The sequence below is a fragment of the Dasypus novemcinctus genome, chromosome 14 (assembly GCF_030445035.2).
Source record: "Dasypus novemcinctus isolate mDasNov1 chromosome 14, mDasNov1.1.hap2, whole genome shotgun sequence".
Lineage (NCBI taxonomy): Eukaryota > Metazoa > Chordata > Mammalia > Cingulata > Dasypodidae > Dasypus > Dasypus novemcinctus.
The window spans coordinates 56,250,252-56,272,050 of NC_080686.1; the positions used below are offsets into that span (position 1 = coordinate 56,250,252).

At 36.1% G+C, this 21,799-nt stretch overlaps 1 protein-coding gene across 4 annotated transcripts in view; it reads left to right on the forward strand.

Annotated features, from left to right (window-relative positions):
- The first annotated feature begins 7,553 nt into the window (after positions 1-7,553).
- The window catches only part of TMEM67 (transmembrane protein 67), an 84,275-nt gene continuing 70,029 nt past the window's right edge, over positions 7,554-21,799 (forward strand). For 2 of the 4 annotated variants that reach the window (XR_009180461.2, XR_011645649.1), the window contains exons 1-3: positions 10,342-10,616; positions 12,489-12,577; positions 15,100-15,193. Coding sequence is in view for 2 of the 4 variants with exons in the window: in XM_004474715.5 (XP_004474772.2) it covers positions 10,352-10,616; positions 12,489-12,577; positions 15,100-15,193 (448 nt within the window). In the remaining 2 variants the exon portion in view is untranslated. Of the gene's footprint in view, positions 7,693-10,341; positions 10,617-12,488; positions 12,578-15,099; positions 15,194-21,799 lie in introns of those variants that run through there. The other 2 variants (XM_058275721.1, XM_004474715.5) reach the window with 2 other exon arrangements.

The following is a 21,799-nucleotide window of genomic DNA, read 5'->3' on the forward strand; positions in this document are numbered from 1 at the left end:
TTCTGGTTCCAACTTAACAAATGATAGACCTCCACATTCATCTGGAGGTCTATCATTTGATCTGCTACACCTCTCTACGTAAGTAGGGAACTCATGTTCAACATAACCAATCTGTATTCATCTCCACAAACTGTTCACCTCTACCATAGTTCTTCCCTAGACCTTCCTCTATCAGTTCCCATGCCAACATGATATAGGCTTACAGGGAAGGTCTAGACTTATTGTCCGTTTTCATATCTTAATGATTTCCCTTACCTACTCTGACTTTTCAAAATATTTCTCACAACCTCCTTGTGCTTTACTGAGAAAACTGATCTTGCTCAACTTTTCTCCTCCCCACCCTATGATCTCTTTACAGCTTCACTCATCTCTCCTCTTTTCTTCTAGGTAATGAGAAGGAAGGACTCTCTTCTCCTGAGATGGTCCTCTTCTTCTTTGTGCCTGTTCTAGACCCCCTCCTGCTCAAAAGAAAGTCATTTATTCCTCTCTATTTTGACTCTCTCCTCTACCACTACTTTCCTTTCCATTCATAGTCCCTTTATCCTAAAAAACAACCTAAACAAACAAAATTTAAAACTCTTTGAACTTTATCTTTAGTTCTTACATATTTTTTCTTGTCCTCCTTTCAATGCCAAATTTCTCAAAATACTCAATTTGGCTCTAAGGCTTGCTTCTCCCCCCCCCCACCCCCACCCCTATAATGAAAGTACACTCTAAAAGGTAACTACTGATCCCCTAATTGCTAAATCCAAAGATCTTTTTTCTATCCTTAGTCTCTCTGACCTTTTTGTAGCATTTATCCTGTTAGGAGATGTAGCATTGTGGCAAAGCAGTCCCTAGAGCTAACCTGCTAGAATTCAAAGTTTGTTTCTGTAATTGAAAACTGTATGCTAAGGAAAGTTTCAAAAATCTCTTTGGACTTCCAGAAAGATGGAAGATTAGAAAGGCAGAGGGCTCCCTTATCTCCCTAAAAAATAGCTAGAGAACAGGCAGAAACTGTCCAAAAAACTGTTCTAGGGCTTGACACCAGAGGAAGGCTCAACACCCAGAAGGAAGAGGGGTGAAGGAAAGGAGTCTCTGCTGGCTGGAAAGATCCTGTGAGTAAAGCTGCAGCAGCTGCTCGTGACACCCATCCCCTCACCCTTGGAGCAAACAGCAGTGGATCCTCTGGCCCCTGGCTGGTGGCTACAGACTGAGGGGTTTGCAGGGGTCCTCTTCCCAAGAGAGGGAAGAGGGAGGGACACAGCCTATAGTAAATTCAGATTTTGATGAGTGAACTTGTCTGCTGCATCCCAGGGGTTGCGCACTTCTGGGCCAGATGGGCTACAACATTATATGTCCTGAGAGCCTGCAGGGGGCTAAAGACAACCAGCCTTCTCAAACACCTTCCTTACTACTCTGGACTGGTCGGTGAGGACACAGAGGGAGAGAGCATGTGGCTGGCCACAGAAGGAGATCTGCATCTGGGAAAGTTTGTTTGTGAGGCTTGGCCTGCCCTGAGGACATTGCCTCTGCACTGACCACCCTGGTGGGGTTACAGTAAGTGCATTCCACCCTAGCATCTGTGGTCTGAGTTGAAGGGGCTACTGAAGTACACTATCTGCTGGCATATTAGGAAAGTGCTCTCAAAGAAGGGAAAAATAAAAAACTAATAAAAAGCAATCTGGTGTCTTTACTGCCTCCCTTTCCAAAGCCCCTGGAAACTGGCCTGAACACCATTACTGGGTCTGTAGCTATGATTTAAGCAGTTAAACAAGAGCAATCCTAAAGATCTAGAACAAGCTGAACCAAGAATCAAAGAACACTGGTAGCATACAGGTATTTAATGGTAAATCCCTAGGCAAGAGAGAGAAACTGCCTATCAGAGTAAACTAACCATCATAATCAGATGCCTAGGCATCAGCAAAAATTTACAAGCCACACTAAGCAAAGGAAGATATGGCTCAGGCAAAGAAACAAATCAAAGCTCCAGACATTCACAGAACTCGAAATGAGTAATCAATGACGTTCAAGCAAATCTCCTAAATCAAATCATGGAGTTAAAGGAAAACATGGCTAAAGAAATAAAAGACATTAAGAAGACACTGGGTGAGCACAAAGAAAAATGTGAAACTTGAAAGAAAAATAGAGCTTATGGGAATGACATACATAAAAAGTGAGATTAAAGAAATACAATAGAGGCAAACAGCAGATTTGAAATCATGGAAGAAAGAATCATTGCCCTAAAGGACAGAGCAGTTGAAATAAAAAAGAGAGAAGAACAGAGAGAGAAAAGAAAAGAAAAATTGAGCAGAGGCTCTGGAAGTTCAATGATATCACAAAGTACACCAACATATATGTTTTGGAGTTTCAGAAGGAGAAGAGAAAGGAAAAGAGGCAGAAAAAGTATTTGAGGAAATAATGGCTAAAATTTTTCCAACATTCATGAAATACATGAATATATATGTCCAGGAAACACAGCATACTCTAATTAGAATAAATTCAAATAGACCTACCCCAAGATACATAATCAGAATGCCAGAGATAAAGAGAAAATTCTGAAAGCAGCAAGGGAGAAGCAAATCATCACATACAAGGTACGTCCAGTAAGATTTAGTATGGGTTTCTCTTCAGAAACCATTGAGGTGAGAAGTCAGTGCTATGATATCATTACAGTATTGAAAGAGAAATATAGCCAGCCAAGAATTCTTTTTCTGGAAAAACTGACCTTCAAATATGATGGTAAGTTTAAAATATTACAGATAAACAGAAAATAAGAGAGTTCATAAACAAGAATCCAGCTCTGCAGGAAGCACTAAAGGGAATTTTGCATCTAGAAAAGTAAAGACAAGAGAAAGAGTCTTGGAGGAGTGTGTAGAAGGCAAGAATAGCAGCAAGGGTGACTAAAAGGGTAAAAAGATGAAAATAAGATACGGCTTATGAAAGCCAAAGGATAAAATGGTTGAAGTAAGTAAAGCCTTTAAAGTAATAACAATAAATGTTAATGGCTTAAACACCTCAGTCAAAAGACATAGGCTGACAGAATGGATAAGAAAGCATGAGACATCTATATGCTGTCAACAGGAGACTAATTTTAGACCCAAGGATGCAAATAGACTGAAACCAAAAGTGTGAAAAAGATATTTCACACAAATAGTAACCAAAACAAAACAGGGGTAGCTGTACTGGTATCAGACAAAACAGACCTTAAACACAAAAAAGCGATGAGAGATGCAGAAGGCCATTATATATTAATAAAAGGGAGAGTCCACCAGGAAGGAGTAATAGTCATAAATATCTGTGTACCAAACCAGGATAACCCAAAATACATAAGGCAGAGTCTGTCAAACCTGAAAGGAAAATAGACGTCTCTAGTATAATAGTTGGAGACTTCAACATGCCACTCATATCAATAGATGGAACAAGGGATGCAGATGTGGCTCAAGTGATTGAGCCCCTGCCTACCACATGGGAGGTCCCATGTTTGGTTCCTGGTGCTTCCTAGAGAAAACAAGCAAGACAGCAAGCTGATGTGATGAGCTGATGTGGCGAGCAGACCCAACAATATGACACAACAAGAGACACAAGGAGGAAAACAATGAGAAACACAACAAAGCAGAGAGTGGAGGTGGCTCAAACGATTAGGTGCCTCCCTTCCACATGGGAGGCCCCATATTCAGTTCCTGAGGATACAACGAGTGAGCACACAATGAACACACAACAAACAGAGAGCAAGCAAAAAAACGACAGGGTGGAGAGAAATAAATAAATAAAAATAAATCTTAAAAAAAAAAAGGAACAAGTAGACAGAAGATCAACAAGGAAACAGAGAACTTGGACAATATGATAAATATGCCGGACCCGACAGACATATACAGAACGTTATACCCCAAATCAGAGGTTACACATTCTTCTCAAGTGCTTATGGATCTTTCTCCAGGATGGACCACATGTTGGGGCAACAACACAGCTCTCTACAAATTTAAGAATTGTAAAATTATTCTCTTATCATGATGGAATAAAGCTGGAAATCAATAATAGGTGGGAAAGAGGAAATTTTGCAAATACATGGATGCCAAACCATGAATTCCTAACAATCTATGGGTCAAAGAAGAAATTGCAAGTGAAATTAGTAGAGATCTTTAAATGAATGAAAATGAGAACCCAATCATCAAAACTTATGGGATTTAGTGAAGGAAATGCTGAGAGAGAAATTTATAGTCTTAAATGCCTTTATTGAAAAAAGAAGAAAGTTAGAATCAAAGAGCTAACTTAACATCAGGAGAAACTAGAAAAAGAACAGCAAACTAATCCCAAAGAAAGCAAAAGGAAAGAAATAACAAAGATTAGAGCAGAAATAAATGAATTGATAATAATAATTTAAAAAATAGAATTAACAAAACTAAAAACTGGTTCTTTGAGAAGATCAATAAAATCAACAAACCCTTACCTTGCTAACAAAGAAAAAGAGAGAAAAGATGCAAATAAATACAATCAGGAATGAGGGGCAGGGGCACATTACAACTGACTCCACCAAAAACAAAAGGGGATCATAAGAGGATATTATGAAAAACTTATGCCAACAAATTAGACAACCTAAATGAAATGGACAAATTTCTAGAAATGTACAAACAACCCATACTCACTCTACAAGAAATACAGGAACTCAACAAACCAATCACAAGTAAAGAGATTGAATCAGTCATCAAAAAATCTTCCAACAAAGAAAAGTCCAAGACCAGATGGCTTCACAAGTGAATTTTACCAAACATTTTGAGAAGAATTAATACTAATCATGTTAAAACTCTTCCCAAAAAAATTGAAAAGGAAGGAAATTACCCAGCACATTTTATGAAGCCAACATCACTCTACCAAATCCACTTTACTGGGACAGAATAGTCTTTGAAAAAAAAAATGGTGCTGGGAGAACTGGATATCCATAACAAAAGAATGATTGATCAGCCCTACCTCCCTCACTACACAAGAATCAACTCAAAATGGATCAAAGACCTAAACATAAAAGCCAGGACCATAAGACTCCTAGAAGGTATAGCAAGGAAACATCTTCAAGATCTTGCAGTAGGTGGGGTTCTCTTGAAGCTTATATCCAAAGCATGAGCAACAAAATAAAACATAGATAATTGGGACCTCCTCAATATTAAACATAAACACTTCTGCACCTCAAAGGAATCTGTGAAAAACATAAAAAGGCATCCTGTCAATGAGAGAAAATATTTGGAAATCACATATCCAACATAGGTCTAATATCCCTGATATAAAAAGAGATCCTACAACTCAATAATAAAAAGACAAATGACCTAACTAAAAAATGGGCAAAAGATCTGAATAGACATTTTTCTAAAGAAGAAGTACAAATGGTGAAAAAACTCATGAAAAATGTTCAACATCACTGGCTATTAGGGAAATGCAAATCAAAGCTACAATGAGATATCATTCTACACCTACTAGAATGGCCACTATTTTTTTAAAAAACAGAAAGCTACAGTGTTGGAGAGGATGTGGAGACATAGAAATATTGATTCACTGTTGGTGGGAATATAGAATGGTCCAGCCATTGCGGAAGTCTGTTTGATGGTTCCTAAAGTTAAATATAGATCTGCCATATGACCCAGCAACACCACTTCTAGGTATATACCCAAAAGATTTGAGAGTAGGTACTTGAATGGAAATCTGCACATCAATGTTCCAAAAGATGAAAACAACCCAGGTATCCATCAGCTGATGAATGGATAAAAACTGTATATACTATATATAGGATGGAATAGTATGCAGCTGTAAGAAGAAATAAAGTAATGAAGCATATGGCAACATGGATGAACCTGGAGGACATTATGTTGAGTGAAACAAACCAGACACAAAAGGACAAATATTGCATGATTATACTCTTATGAACTAAACATAATGAGCAAACTCATAGAGTTAACAACTAGAATATAAGTCACCAGAGAATAGAATATGGTTAGAAAATGGAAAACTGAGGTTTAATCTGTAAAGAATTGGTAGAAAGGTTGTTTGTAAATGTCTGTAAAGGGAATAGAAATGGTGAAAGCACATCATAGGGCTTGAAATTAGTAGTGCTAACATATTGGTATGATAGTGGTTGAAAGGGAAAGTCTAAGGATGTGTATATCACTTGAAGGAGAGCTAAAAAATGCAATATAGGACTTTATAGCATATCAAATTTTCTTTTAAAAGATGAATTGTTTATAGTGCATATATAAGAATGTTTTTCTCTGAAACAGAAAAAAATGTATGTTAACATTACAAAAGGTTATTACCAGGGTGATATTTGGGCAAAAATGCAAACAAAACAAACTATGGACAGTAATGTATAGTAATGTATTAATAATCGTCCATCAATGATAAAAAAGGAAGCATGCCAATGGAAAGAAACTAGACCAAAAGTTGATTTAGTTTGACTCCATATGCAAAATATAAATATAAATAAATTACAGAGACAGAAAAAGATTAGTGGTTATATAGGGCTGGAGAAGAAGAGGGATTGAGAGGGGACTGCTAAGGGGTAGAGTTTTTTTCGTGCTCATTTGTTTGCTTTTGTTTTTGTTTTTATTTTATTTTGGAGTAATGAAAATGCTCTAATATTGATTGAAGTGGTGAATACACAACTGATTGTACACTTTGGATGGATTGTATGGTTTATGAATATGTTTCAATAAAATTGATAACAAAAATCTCTTTGAGTCTCCATTTAATCATCCATAAAAAGGAGATGATAACAGTACATATTTCATAATTTTATTGAGTGGCTTACATTTGATAAGAAAGCACAATGATGAAAGAGGTTGTTGATGTGGGAGGAGTGGAGATGGGGTGGGGTGTGCGGTATAGGGGAAACTCATATTTTTTAATGTAACTTTTTAGTAATCTATGTATCTTTTTTAAAAAAGACAATAAAAATAATAAAATAAATACTCTCATCTACTTTCATGTATAACTCTCATATATTACCTGGATAATACTGTGCATGTCTCTAAATTTGCTAAAAGGGATGCTTGTGTTACGTGCTCCTAGGGTTGCTAAGAAGATTGAAATGATGCATGTTAGAAGTTTAGCATAATACATGACATAGAAAAAAACGTTTATTTTCCTGACTAGAGAGACGAAATAAATATCTCTGGTTCAGCTCTGTAGCAATTGACTTTGCCTTTTCTCCCCAACCCTTCCAGTTCTTTCCTCTTCTAGTCCCAGCACCATTCCATCTCTAAGTAGTTTTAAAAAAAAATGCAAGCTTTGAGAAATAACTGTGAGCCTGCGTGACTAGTAAGGAAATCTTGTATCTTAAATGTTTAGACTTCTTTCCCGAAAACTTTAAGAATGATCTGTTCTGTGAACTGCTTGACCACCTTCATATCAATAGATCCACTGCGTGATTACTATAAAGACGTTGCTGACAAGCATTCTAAATGTTCGTTTTAGGTAGTTACAATGAAAGTGTAACTTCTGCCCGGCTGAGAAACATTGCAAATGTCTGTTCCTTTATTAACTGTCCTGAGCACTGCATTTTAAAATCATGATCCCCCTCATGTGCCTTCCTCATCTGCTCATCAATGCGTACTACAAAAGACTCCTCTCATGAGGACTGCGGACATGGAGCTCTCCTCCCGCCACCGAGGACTAGGATTTTAGGTCACCGCCAGGCTTGGATCTACCACTGTGGAAGAGCGTCCTCATGTAAGCCCACTAAAATCGCTCACTTACTCGCCAAGCTGGACTTCTCCAAGTTTTCTCTGGTCTAAATTTATCCCTCTCAGTTTGGTGGCAAGCTGTCGGTTCTACACAGCTGTACTCAGAACAAGCTCCTTACTATCTTAAATTCCAATGCTGTCTAGTGTAAGGCAACTATCTTATATTTTTATATGCAATTATCTTAGAATTGCAACTAAGACAGAAGAGGCAAGAGAACTGCAGAGATGACTATTAGCATCTTTGAACACCTGAGGCCACTGACTTCCAGACTTTTTATGTTTGTTTTTATTTAAACTACTGTGAACCGGGTTAGACTACCTTGTCTTGTGTTACTTGCAGCAAAAATATCCTTAAAAATATAGTCCCACTTTATGCTGAAAAGTTTTAGCTAACATTCTTTACTGCCATTCTTGTCTGTTTGCAGAGATGAACCCACAGTATCTACAGTTATCTCAAATTTAATTGTCAATTTCAAATCCTTCTACTACAGATAAGTTTTCTGTTTAGCTCTTAGGGGCAGTTTGGATAGGTACAGTGTCCATATGTCTTAAATAATCAGAGTGCCACTGTCTGTGGTATATAAATATAGTATTACGTTGTTAGCTAAAGATAATAGGTTTTGTATCACATGTAGAATATGCCAAAATTTTCTTTATTCCTAAAAAAATTCACTTAATACATTGAAAATTTAGGGTTTGGAGGTGACCAGATGGGGATAAATCCTACTTAAACTACTTTCTAAAACAATGAGACAAGTTACTTAACTTTTTTGACCTTCACTTCACTTACCCTTTTTACAAAAAGGGGGGTAATTTTCTCTCAAAAGGTTGCTATGGAAAACAAACAGAAAGGGTTGTTTTTAATTATTAAGATTAATGGTGTCAAGTGCCTAGCACAGTGCAAAGTGTGTCCCACAGTGTGGAACACAAAGAATGACATCAATGTTTTATTGCTTTAATTATATAGAAGGCAGAGTAAATATTAGTGCACAAATCCCTTTGACAAAGCATGTAACAATATATACTTCATTAGAAATTCTGGATTTAAAACTGTTTCATTTTCCTAGGTTGCTTAAGTGGATACTATGAAATGGGTCCAGTTCAATAATGAGAATTTATTAGCTTACAGTTTTAAAGAACGTTAGATGTCCAAATCAAGGCATCATCAAGATGATACTTTCTTCCCAAAGACATCCATAGGCAATCCTTGGTTCTTCTGTCACACAGCAAGGCATATAATACTGTCTGCTTGTCTCTCTTTTCTCTTCCAGGTTTCATTGATTTCAGCTTCTTGCTTCCATGGCTTTTTTTCGCTCATGTATCAATTCATTCCATTTATAAAAACCTCTAGGGATAAGATTAAGACCCATCCTGATTGACGTGGGCCACCCTTTAACTGAAGTAGCCTCATTAAAATGTCCTCCTTAAAATGAATTCTCACCCACGGGAATGGATTAGATTTAAGAAATGTCTTTCTCGGTTACGTACAGTTCAAACCACCACACTCAAGCATAAGAAACTTTTGCAGATTAATCCCAACTATTCTGACTATACTCTTTCTGAATCCCCATTAACATTTAAAAAATAGATATTTTTAAAAAATTGTATTCAGATAAGTGATTCCCACTTCATATTAGAAACTCCAACAATATAGTAATTACTCAAAAGTATTTTTAGACTTCTATAGAAATACCTTTTCAAAACATATTCATGCTATGTCATAGAGATTAGTGGCTACATGAATGCTGATCTTTTGAGGTAGGCCTCATGGCTAAAATCAGGCCTAATGGTGGCTAGTGGTTAGTTATTTAACTTTCTTAGATATATTTTCCACATGAATTTAGAAGCCTTAAGTAGTGACAAATCATTAATTTTATTATTATAAAAATTTTTTTTTTAATCCGGAAGTCATTTCTACTTACTACTGACAAATAAGGCTGCTTAAAAATATACCAGGGTAATTTTATTGGGGGGGGGGGCGGTTATACACAAAATATAAGTGAAATGAAAAACAACAAAAACAAAAATGAGATTTAAATATAAAATTAGTTTTTCTTTTTTTAAGTGGTGTAAAGATTATCTCGTTTTATTACGTGATTTCCTATTCTTAAAGGAAGGCATAAAACAAACGTCTGGCAGGAAAGATTTTTTTCTTTAGTGCTTGCATCCAGCACTGAATATTTTAAGTGTTTTTCCTACTTTATAAACTTATCCACAGTACCAAATACAAGTTGGGATGTCTCCTTTTACATGAACATTGCTTGGTATGAATATACTCATTTAACAACATTGTCCTGAAAAGATATTTCAACTAAATTTATGTGATGCAGTTATTTTTCTTTCCTGTGCTATTTCCCAACCCCCTAAATTGATTTCACTAAGGAATCGCGTCACCAGTTTAAAAGATACTGTTTTTTATTTATTTACGCATATATTATATATATAATTATTTATAGACTGCCGAGCCTTTCTGGCCCTAGTGCGAGCCTGATCCCAAGCCAAGGTTTCCGAAACCCGCCAGCTTCCGGCGGCTTTGGTAACCTAGCAACCAGGCCCGGCTGGCAAACACTTCCGAAATTCGGCGCCGGGATGAGGCTGTGCCAGGAAACCTGCCCAATCAGCTCGCAGACTTGTCGCAGAGGCTGATGGGGCGCTGGGGACCGGCGGTCGCTGGCGTCGGCACCATGGCGACGGGCCGCGGTGAGGCTGGGTTAGCAATGGCGGCTTGGTCCACTTTATCCTCTGACGCTGTGACCACGTTCCTTCTTTTAGTACTTCAGCGCGTCTTGGAAGTCCAGGCCTTCCCCATCCCTTTCCGGCAGCCGGAAACTTGCGGCCACAATCAGTACTTCGATATCTCCACGCTCTCCTGTGTCCTCTGTGGAGCCAACCAGAGGCCGGACGCCCGAGGTGAGACCGTCTGGGATGGGTTCTGGCAAAGGTAACACGATCGCCTTGGTGCTGCTCCTGGTCCCAGGCGTCACTGAAAACGCCTTTTTTTTGGTCGGCGGGACAAATATTTCAGAAAAGTTAACTGCCATTGCCCGCGGGAACCGTTTCCTTGGAGGATTGCAGTGTGCATTCTAATGAGTTTTGGGAACCGGGGTCCGCTACCGGGTTAGTAGCTCTAGTTCTGTCTTTGTCTTTTTCCTTTTTTTTTTTTTTGATTAGAGAAGTTATGAACTTACAAAACAATCATGCAATCAATCATAATGTGTAAAATTCCCATACATCACCCCTTCACCAGAACCTTACATTGTTGTGGAACATTTGTTAAAAATTATGAAAGAACATCATTAGACTGTCACCGCTAACTACGTCCATAGCATACACTTGGTATGTTTTTCCTTACACCCCCTCTTATTAACACTACATATTAGTATTGTACCTTTGTTATAGTTCATGAGAGAACACTCTGATGTTTGTACTGTTAACCATAGTCCATCTTTCACCACATGATTCACTGTGTTACACAGTCTCATGCCTCCTACGTTCCACTTAAGAGTACACTCAGTGGCTCTCACTTTCATCACAGAATTCTAGTTACTCCCTTTTCAGCACTCCTCACCCGGAGGTCATTAGGGCAGCACTTGGAAAGCAGCCAGGAGAAAAGCAAATAAATAGAAAAGTAAGATGAGATGTGAGGGATAGGTGATGCTTGGGCAAGAGATGCAAATTTTGCAATTGTAAACTTTGATTGCCCTTTGGGATTTACTTTTCAAATCCCAGAAATTTAGAACTGGGAGGGACTGTACTTTTATCAGGTCCAGTCTCCCCATTTTACAGATAAGGAAACAGAAGGTTTGAGGAGGTTATAATATCTTCCCAGTCACCTAAATTGAAGAATGGAAGAACTCATGTCTATTTATTCTCAATCTGGAACTATGTATTTCCGATATAGTGTGTCCCTAATATAGATTTGGTTAGGATTTAGCCCTTTCTATTATTGAATAGTACTAGTTACTCTTTAAGTCTCTTCAGAGTAAGCTAATACATTTTTCCCCTGAAATGTCTATAATTTGGTCTTAGTTCTTGTCACTGACACTGCTCAGAATGAGTCTTCTCCCATATTCTAAGTTCTAAGATATTTTCAAACTTTATTTGGTCACCCATGGTATTAACTTTCTACCATCTTGAAATTTGATATATCCTTATTTGGATAATTGAATAAAACAGGTCGGGATGCTTAGGTGAGGAAGTATGAAGGAGAAAGCCTTTCAAAGACTCAAAAAGTGTCAGTGTTTATCTTAAAATGTTTACTTATGTCCAAATTGAGGGAAACAGTGCTTTCTTTGAATCAAGGTAACTTTTCTAATAAACATTTGTTTCAAAAAAGTAAATTTGAATTCATTGGATATATGTGTGTAGTTAGGTTTCATAGAAATGTAAAATTACCCACAGAAGAATTAATTTTATTAATAGTTTAATTATGTTGGCCCTTAACATGGTAGCAAACACAGTACCTGCTGTGTGCCAGACATTATCAAAGTCCTATACATATAATTTATTTAATACTCATTGCAACCCTATGAGGTAGGTACTATTACTGTCCCCATTTTACCAAGAAGTTGAGGCACAGAGAAAGTAAGTAACTTGTTAAGTGCAGAAACAAGACTGGAACCTAAGGAGTTTGTTTCTGAATTTGAACCCAGGCATATTGGCTCCAGTGTCTTGTCCTTAACCACTATAATGTTTGTCAAGATTTTAGGAATTATTAACAGTCTCCCTATCTTGGAGTTTTGCTTTTATTTACCAAAGGCAAAATGACTTTTTTCCCTTTAGGAACTTCATGCATGTGTCTGCCAGGATTTCAGATGATTTCTAATAATGGAGGATCTACCATTATTTGTAAAAAGTGCCCAGAAAACATGGTATGGAGTTTTATTTTAAAATAATTTTATTATAAAAAATAGTAAAGTACTTCATTTTTAAAGTACAATTAATGCTTACTCTAATATTTCCTTGCAAACTTTAAAAATAACTTTGTAAAATTGGGGAAATCAGTGAAATTTTATGCCAGCTTGGAAAAAAAAACTGAAATGTACTTCTTTACTTTTAAAATCTGAAATCCAAACAACCTCAAACCTGTGAAAATTGTGTGTTTAATTTCCACAAAAAAATAAGTTGTAAAGAGAAACAAGTAAAATATACACATATAGAAGCTAATTTAAAGGATTTCATCATGTAAGCAATTTGGTTTGTTTGGGGAGGGGTGGTTTCCTTTGGTTGACACAGATTCAATTCAGCCCTTAAACATACTTTGTCAACAGTTTCATATAATTGTTAATGTTCGTAATGATATCTAAAGTACAAGTTCATGAAGTGCTGATTGCATTCATATATAGGTTAAATAATGTCCATTGCTGTTTTGCTAGTAATTTCATTATATCATAATTCTTGGAAAATTAGTAATTTAATGGTTACTATATATAATACTTTTCTATTAACAAAAATATATTTTCCAATCATTTTGGATAAAGAGGTGTCTGTATGTGTGCTAGTTTTTACTTTTACAGAAATGTTTCTTCTCATTGTCCATATAAAAAACACTGAATCTAGAATTTTAATATAAAATTACTAGTTTTCCTAACTTGTAGTAAGTACTTACAAGTCTGATTATCATTTTGATATTTATTTTGTATTTTTGGAAATAATTGACCTTATATTATCAATGATAAAGAGTTGCTAATATGAAACCTGATTTATTTTTCAATTACATTATTGTTACCATAATTTTTAATAGTCCTGTATAAATGTACTATTGATAGTAATATCTCTTGGTATATCCAATTTTTTCACCAAAATTTAAAATAATTTGTGGCATTCTTTTGTTTTACCTTTGTTTTCTATTTAACTTTGGTTACCTCTATATTTGTAATATAATTATTGTATTTACTTCAGGTTTTGCTGAACGGTATAATATAATAAGCCCAGTTTTTAATGATGTCACTTTTTTTTTTTAAAAGAGGTGGTGGGGATTGAACAGGGACCTCGTACATGGGAAGCAGGCACCCAACCACTGAGCTACAACCACTCCTGAAGTCACATTTTATTAAAAAAAACTTTTCTAGTACAAACTATTAATGGATAGAAAGAAATAGTTTCATAAATTATTTTTAACAACTCTAAGCATAATTTATATACCATAAAATTCACCCATTTTGAATTATAAATTATTTTTAAGCAGTTTTATTGAGAGAGGTTCATGTACCATACATTCAATCCAAAGTGTGCAATCAGTGGCTTTTACTATAATCACAATGTTGTGTAGTCATCATCATAAAAAATTTTAGAACAATTTCATTATTTCATAAAGAAAAACTCCTAAATTAATTTTTGAAAGCTAATGTATTTGGGGAAAAAAGCTAATTTATTTAAATTTTTCTAATCTAGAATAGACAGGTTTTTTTTTATAACAGGTAAGACTAAACTATTAGTTGGCTATCCATTGCATAAACCTTGTTGAAGTTTGTTGTTTTATCTTTGTAAATAGAAAAATCAAATGATAAAATTAATTATGAAGGTGAGGATTTACTTGAAGTAAAAATCAGGAAGAAGAAAAATTTTTTAATAGCAGGCAATACATAGTAATAATGTATAGCTTAATTTTGAAATATAAGCACAAATTGGCAATCCAGAGAATTTTTATGTAGCTTATTTATGTATGATTTATTTTAATATCCACTGCAAATTGCATACTTTTTTTTCCACTTTTTTTATTTTTTAAAAGATACTTCGATTACATAAATGTTACAGAGAATGTATAGGGGATTCCCATATGCCCCACTCCTCATTTTCCCACATTAGCAGCATCTTTCATCACCGAGGTACATTCATTACAATTTATAAACACATTTCGGAGTATTGCCACTAAGCATGCATTATAGTTTACATTGTAGTTTATACTCTCTCCCATTTGACTCAGTAGGCTCTGGCTGGATAAATAATGGCGTACCTGTCACTGTAATGTCATTCAGGATGATTCCCAAGTCCTGAAAATGCCCTCCCATTAGACCTGTTTTTCCTTCTCCCTTACCCCAGAACATCCACAGTCACTGCCTTCACAGCAATGATATTTCTTCCATTGCTAGAATCGCAATAACTCTGTAATAGAATACTAGTAAATTTATTTTAGTCCATACTTTGTTTCCCATTCCTGAGGACTCTGGGATGGTGATGCCCACCCCACCATTGAGGGGGGCTTTAATCACATACATCCGATGGATGGAACTCTCTTGCTTACAGTTGAAGACACTCTTGGTTCCTTGGTATGTTCTTTGTCTATTATCTCCTCCCTGTTAGTGTCCTGGGAAATTTAACACTTTTGTAGCTTTTTGAAATAACATCATCATTTAAGAAAGAGAGAATTTTTTTTTATTTTATTTTAATTTAGAAAGGTGTTACTGAAGATGGCTGGAACTGCATTTCTTGCCCTGGTGGTTTAACTGAACAAGGAAAATGCCACTGTCCCACTGGCCATATTTTAGGTAAGAAATAGATTCTTTATGACATAGTAGTGATGACTTTTCATTTGTATTTGTTTTTTTATAACGACATTAATTGAAATTACTTGTTGATTACTTAACAATATTTTTTATTGTTGTCCAAAATCATCAGTGAAGTAATGTAATACTTATTTACTTTATTAATCTGTTTGAATAAAAAGATAAAATAAATTATTTGAATAAAAACTCAGCCTGATAAAATAAATTCTTAATAATGTAAGATTAGATGAATACTTCTTTAACACAATATATATGTTTCAATCTAAAAGCCAACATGAGGCTTGATAGGGAAGAATGATAAGCATTCCTATTAATGTTAGGAGCACATCTTTTTCTAACTATGACTAAGACCCCAGAAGCTATAGGGGAAATTTTGGTAAATTTTACTACATACACATAAAAACAATTCCAGATGGCAAAAAAACACTTTAAATAATACCCAAATCAAACTTTATTCTAGAGAAAAATCTCTAATGCGTACAACAGGCATACAAATTTATAGGAAAGCTCCTATAAATAAACAAGAACAAGATGAATATTTTTAATGACCAAAAACATGAGTAAAGTTCACAGAAAAAATATTTAAACATGAAAAAATGCTCAGCCTTACTCAGAGTAAAGAAAATGTAAATTAAACTAATTGAAACAACTTAAATGCCCATCAACTGATGAATGGATAAACAAAATGTAATATATACAATGATTGAATACATTAGTCAGCTGTAAGAAGAAATGAATTTGGGATGCATATGACAACATGGGTAGACCTTGAGGACATTATGTCAAGCGAAATAAGCCATACACAAAAGGGTGAATATTATGTAGTCTCATTGATGAACTAAATATGAGGAGTAAACTTAATGGAGTTAAACTATGGAGTATAGGTTAGTAGGTGACAGAATGTGGGTTGAGAAGGGGGAGCTGATGCTGAATGTATGTAAAATCTTTAATCAGGTTGATTGTAAATATGTGGAAATGGATAGAGTAGATGGTGACACATTATAATGAGTATAACTAACACCGCTGATTTATATAGATGATTGTGGCTGAAAGGGTTAGTCTAGGGAGTTTAATGTTAATTGAAAGACAGCTGGAGGATAGTTTAAAGACTGTACAATGTAGTGATTTCAATGATAGATGAGGATTATGGTTAATAATACAAATACTGGGCGGTGGACTTGGCCCAGTGGTTAGGGTGGCCGTCTGCCACATGGGAGGTCTGTGGTTCAAACCCCGGGCCTCCTTGACCCATGTGGAGTTGGCCCATGCATAGTGCTGATGCCCGCAAGGAGTGCCGTGCCACTCAGGGGTGTCCCCCGCGTAGGGGAACCCCATGCGCAAGGAATGCACCCCATAAGGAGAGCCTTCCAGCGCGAAAGAAAGTGCAGCCTGCCCAGGAATAGTGCCGTGCACACAGAGAGCTGACACAACAAGATGATGCAACAAAAAGAAACACAGATTCCTGTGCCGCTGACAACAACAGAAGTGGACAAAGAAGACGACGCAGCAAATAGACACAGAGAACAGACAGCCGGGTGTGGGGGGAAGGGAGAGAAATAAATAAAATAAATCTTAAAAAAAAAATACAAATAAAAGCATTTTCCTCTATTGCAAGGTGTTAAGATATGGTGATACATGGGAGAAATACAACTACTGTAACTTATAGATTATAGTTAACATTAATGTTATAATATTTTTGTAGCAAATACAAAAAGGTACTATATCAATGCTAATGGTAAAAAAAAGAAAGAATGGGATTTAGTTTTATGAGATATGAATATGTTCAAGCATTTTTTTCCTTCGTTTTCTTCATTAACAATAGACCTTGGTCATATTTAATCAATCTGTGCTCATTTTTCATCTTTCAGAACACTGAAGAAACAAATGAATTTGTTTTTAGCATTAAATAAGAGAAATGTGCCTGGACAGGATTTTTTAAAGTATTGCTTCCATAATTTGTTAAGCTGCCTTTTGTCTGTTATTTAATTTTTTGAAGTTGAAATAAAGTTTAAGAAAAAAACAAAATTTTAACCTATTAGATTTTATTTTCAAACTTTATGAACTTTGATAATACGTTTGCAAGAATTCAGAAAAATAGACATTCATATGCTATTAGGGGATTATAAATTGGCTCAAACTGTACAGAGAGCAAATTGACAAAGTTTATCAGAATTGGAAGTGCCAGTACCTCATAACTGCCTAGCAAGCCCTTGTCTATGAATTTCTTGTTCTGTTAATACTTGAATATATGCCCAAAAAAGTGTCTGCATGGTTGTTTTTTATTGCAACATTATTCCTAAGAGAAAAGATTAGCAACAACATAAATGTTAAGAGGAGACTGGTCAAATCAAGTGTGGTACATCTATATACCAGTATACGATGCAGTCATGGAAAAATAATGAGGAAGCCCTAGAAGTATTGCTATGGAAAGAAATCCAAGATACATCATTAAGTAAAAAGGAAAGGTATAGATCAAGGCATTCACTCATCCACAAATATTTATTTATCAGTAGTTTTATGTATTTGGTATGCTACCATTTAAGCTTTTAAAAAAAGTTTGTGTGTGTGTATATATGTATGTATGTATGTATAAGTATATATGTATAGCCCATTTCTGAAAGTGTTAACAAAAAACTGGTAATAATGATTGCCTCCAAGGCAGAGAAGTAGGTGACATGGGGAAAGGGAGTAGAAAAGAAATTCAAGTTTTACTTTAAATCCCTATCACCTTTTATTTTTATATTTTACAGAATTCAAATATTCAAAATTAATTTTTTAAAGAAACAATTACCTCTGCTGTCAAGTTATTTAAAATCTATTTAGAGGGCAGGACATATTAATACAATTATAATACAAATATAATTTGCAGAAGAAGATAACTAGATTTTCACAAGGGACATATATGTTAAAGTGCCATTTGGTGTACTGCAGACAATCAATGTTGTGTAAGGAAGAGCTCATTTTAAATTAGAGTCATTTGGGGATGTTTTCTCGGGGAGGCAGTGTAATGACTGGACCTTGAAAGATTAGTGGCATTTCAACAGGTAGCTACAAAAAGGAGAACATTTCAGACAGGGATTGCCTGATCAAGGATTTAATTATAAAGGTGTACATACAGATTGAGTGTGAAGGAATTATGAGAAGAGCTGTTTGCTCTGTTTAACAATCCATTGATTCAGATTGTGGAAGGCCTTGAATGGTAGGGTATTCTAAAGGCAAGGGTGTTTCACTGAAAGATTTTGAGGAGGGCAGTGATTAAGATGAATCTGGCAGCTATCTGCTGTATTCAGCCACTCAACAAATATCTGTTAAGCTCCTGCTATGTGCCTGGTACTGTCTAAGGGAACTAAGGATAAAACTGAACAGAATATCCCAAAGTTCCTGCCCTCATGAAGTTTATATTTAAGGAATGGAATACTGAAAGTAGGGAGAATTGTGAAGAGGCTGCTGTGGTCCTGTAGGCATGAGGAAATAAGTATCTAAACCAGATTTAGGACAGAATTACAAGTAAAGGCATTGATGCTAGAAACATTAAAAGGGTGATAGTAGAACTACTGAATGAAGGAGTATGGGAATAAGGAGAGGAAAAAAAGTAAGAAGTATCTCTAGGGTTTCCAAATAGGGTGAAAGAGATAATGGTACACAGATTCGGATGTTGTGGAGAGATCAGTGAGAACTGAGTTACTGATAACTTTTGACAGTCAGGAATCACTGGTAATAAAGTAGTGGTTTCAGTGAGTTGCTGAGAATGAAAGCTAGATGCCAGGGGATTTTGGAGGACACCAAATAGTAGGTGAATGGAAGTGATCGATGGATTTTACCTCTTTTCATAAGCCAGGCTTATGAAAAATCAGACCTTTATTTGCCTAGGGAACCTGGTATATAAGCAGTTAAGTTAAATTTGTATTCTAATTTATCCACTGATATTTTATGGTTTTATTAGCATTGCTACCTCTATTGAAAAAAATGAACTTATTCTCACAGTATTTGGAGGGTGGACTGTTTTCTTAGGGATGGGGCTAATGAAAAATTTAAGGAATTAAATGCTAATTTGAAATTTATTACATTTCAGGTTATGCTATTTCTTTATACTTTAAATTTTAGGATTATAGGAAGGTAAATCAGATTTAATTCTAAGGAATAAAAACCCTTAAGTACAAATAGCTGACATTTATTTAAAATAGTGCTGTCCAATAGAAACATAATGTGTGTGTTTTTCTTGTAGACTCATGAAAAAAGATGAAATTACTTTTATTTAAAGATTTATTTTTTATTTATTTCTCTCCCCCCGCTCCCCGTTGTCTGCTCTCTGTGTCTGTTCGCTGTGTGTTCTTCTGTCCTTATCAGTGGGACTGAGAATCTGTGTTTCTTTTTGTTGTGTCATCTTGTTGTGTCAGCTCTCCATGTATGTGGCACCATTCCTGGGCAGGCTGCACTTGCTTTCGCGCTGGGCAGCTCTCCTTACGGGGTGCACTCCTTGCGTGTGGGGCTCCCCCATGCGGGGGACACCCCTGTGTGGCAGGGCACTCCTTGCGCGCATCAGCACTGCGCATGGGCCAACTCCACACGGGTCAAGGAGGCCCAGGGTTTGAACTGCAGACCTCCCATGTGGTAGGTGGACACCCTATCCATTGGGCCAAGTCTGTTTCCCCAAATTACTTTTAATATATTTTATTTAAGACAATATTATACAAAATACTATGATTTTAACATGTAATCAGAATCAACAGTTATTAATGAGATATTTTCATTCTTTTGTTCTTAAAGTCTTTGAAATCTCTGTTTGAGCTCACCACATTTCAAGTGCTCAGTACCACAAATGAAGAGTACAAGTTCAGAGAAATGCAGGTGTATCAAGAGAAAATACATATAAGTATATTTGGTATCAGCTACATATATAGGAATTATTGGTTACCTTATTCTTCCTTATTCTCTACGTATCAGGCATGATCTAAATATCTGTGGATCAGAAGCAAGGGGAAGCCACATTATCTTTGCTGCTTTTTCTATACTGTGGCAGCTTAGAAAACAATAGTATTTCTTTATTTTACATGTTTAAAATTCTCCATGGTACCAGCCCCTTACAATTGCTTTGGGCTTGTGCTGTTAATTTCTTCTGTGGGTTTGTAAGGGGTTGATGAGGAATGGTGGAGTGGACAGAAAGAGGCTTCATCTTTGCTTTCTGTGCAGCTTCTCCCAACACTTTGTAATTTCTGATATGAGAAGAAAATGCCTAGGTAATCAGGTAAATAATTTTTTTAAAAGGTGAGTACATATCATTAAAAATATCAAATATTTCATGAGGTTATAAAATGAGAAGTAAAAGTCTTTACTCCCAACTCACTTAATTTCCCAGAATTTACCAAGGTTAATTGTTTCTTCTCTCTCCTTCCCCCCAAAATTCTTTGTCTATGCAAATACAGTATAGTTTAGAGAGAGTTCCTTAATTGCACATATCAATTTACTACTTTTAAAACATGTATATATTTAACTTCAACTTCAAAAATTCACTTCTTGGCGGCGGACTTGGCCCAGTGGTTAGGACATCTGTCTACCACATGGGTGGTCCTCGGTTCAAACCCCGGGCCTCCTTGACCCACGTTGAGCTGGCCCATGTGCAGTGCTGATGCCCGCAAGGAGTGCCGTGCCACGCAGGGATATCCCCCCTTAGGGGAGCCCCACACGCAAGGAGTGCGTCCCGTAAGGAGAGCCACCCAGCGCAAAAGAAAGTTCAGCCTGCTCAAGAATGGCGCCATACACACGGAGAGCTGACACAGCAAGATGACGCAACAAAAAGACACAGATTCCTGTGCCGCTGACAACAACAGAAGTGGACAAAGAAGATGCAGCAAATAGACACAGAGAACAGACAAATGGGGGCGGGGGGAGAAATAAATAAATCTTTTAAAAAATCACTTCTTAAAATCAATGTAATCTGTGCATATGATTAGAAGTTTAAATAGCAAAAAAAATTTATAAAATTATAGTAATAGCCCTTTCCCTCCTACCATTTCTCCCGGTCCCACCCTCAAATTTCAGCACCATTAAGTTTCTTCTCTATTCTTCCTGAAATGCTTTTGAATGTATTTGTGTCTCTGTAACTAATTTACATATCATCATTTATTCATTCACAAGTATTTGAATATGAAAACTAAAAATGAGTTTTTAAAACATCTGTTAACCAAGGAGGTCATGCCTGATGCCAGGAGCAGTAGCAGCTCCAGTTCAACAATGGCAGATTGCTATCATGTAGGAACATAAGTTGCATGAAATTAAGTACTCCTGTTTTTCAGGAGATGCCAGAAATTGTTTTTTTAATGTGAAAGCTCTCAATTCTAAATCTTACTAAAAAAAAAAAAAATGTACTCAGTACCTGCTGTGTGCCAGGCATTGTTCTAGACTCTGGAATATAGTGGTCAGTCAAGGAACATGCCTTCTAATGGCAGGAGAAAGACAATAAACAAATCAATAGGTTTATGTCAGGTAGTAAGTGGTATGAGAAAAAAAGGGAGTAGAATATTGTTTTACATGGATGATCATGCAAGGCATCTCTGGAAAGGTGAGCAAAGACTTAAAGATAGTGAGGGA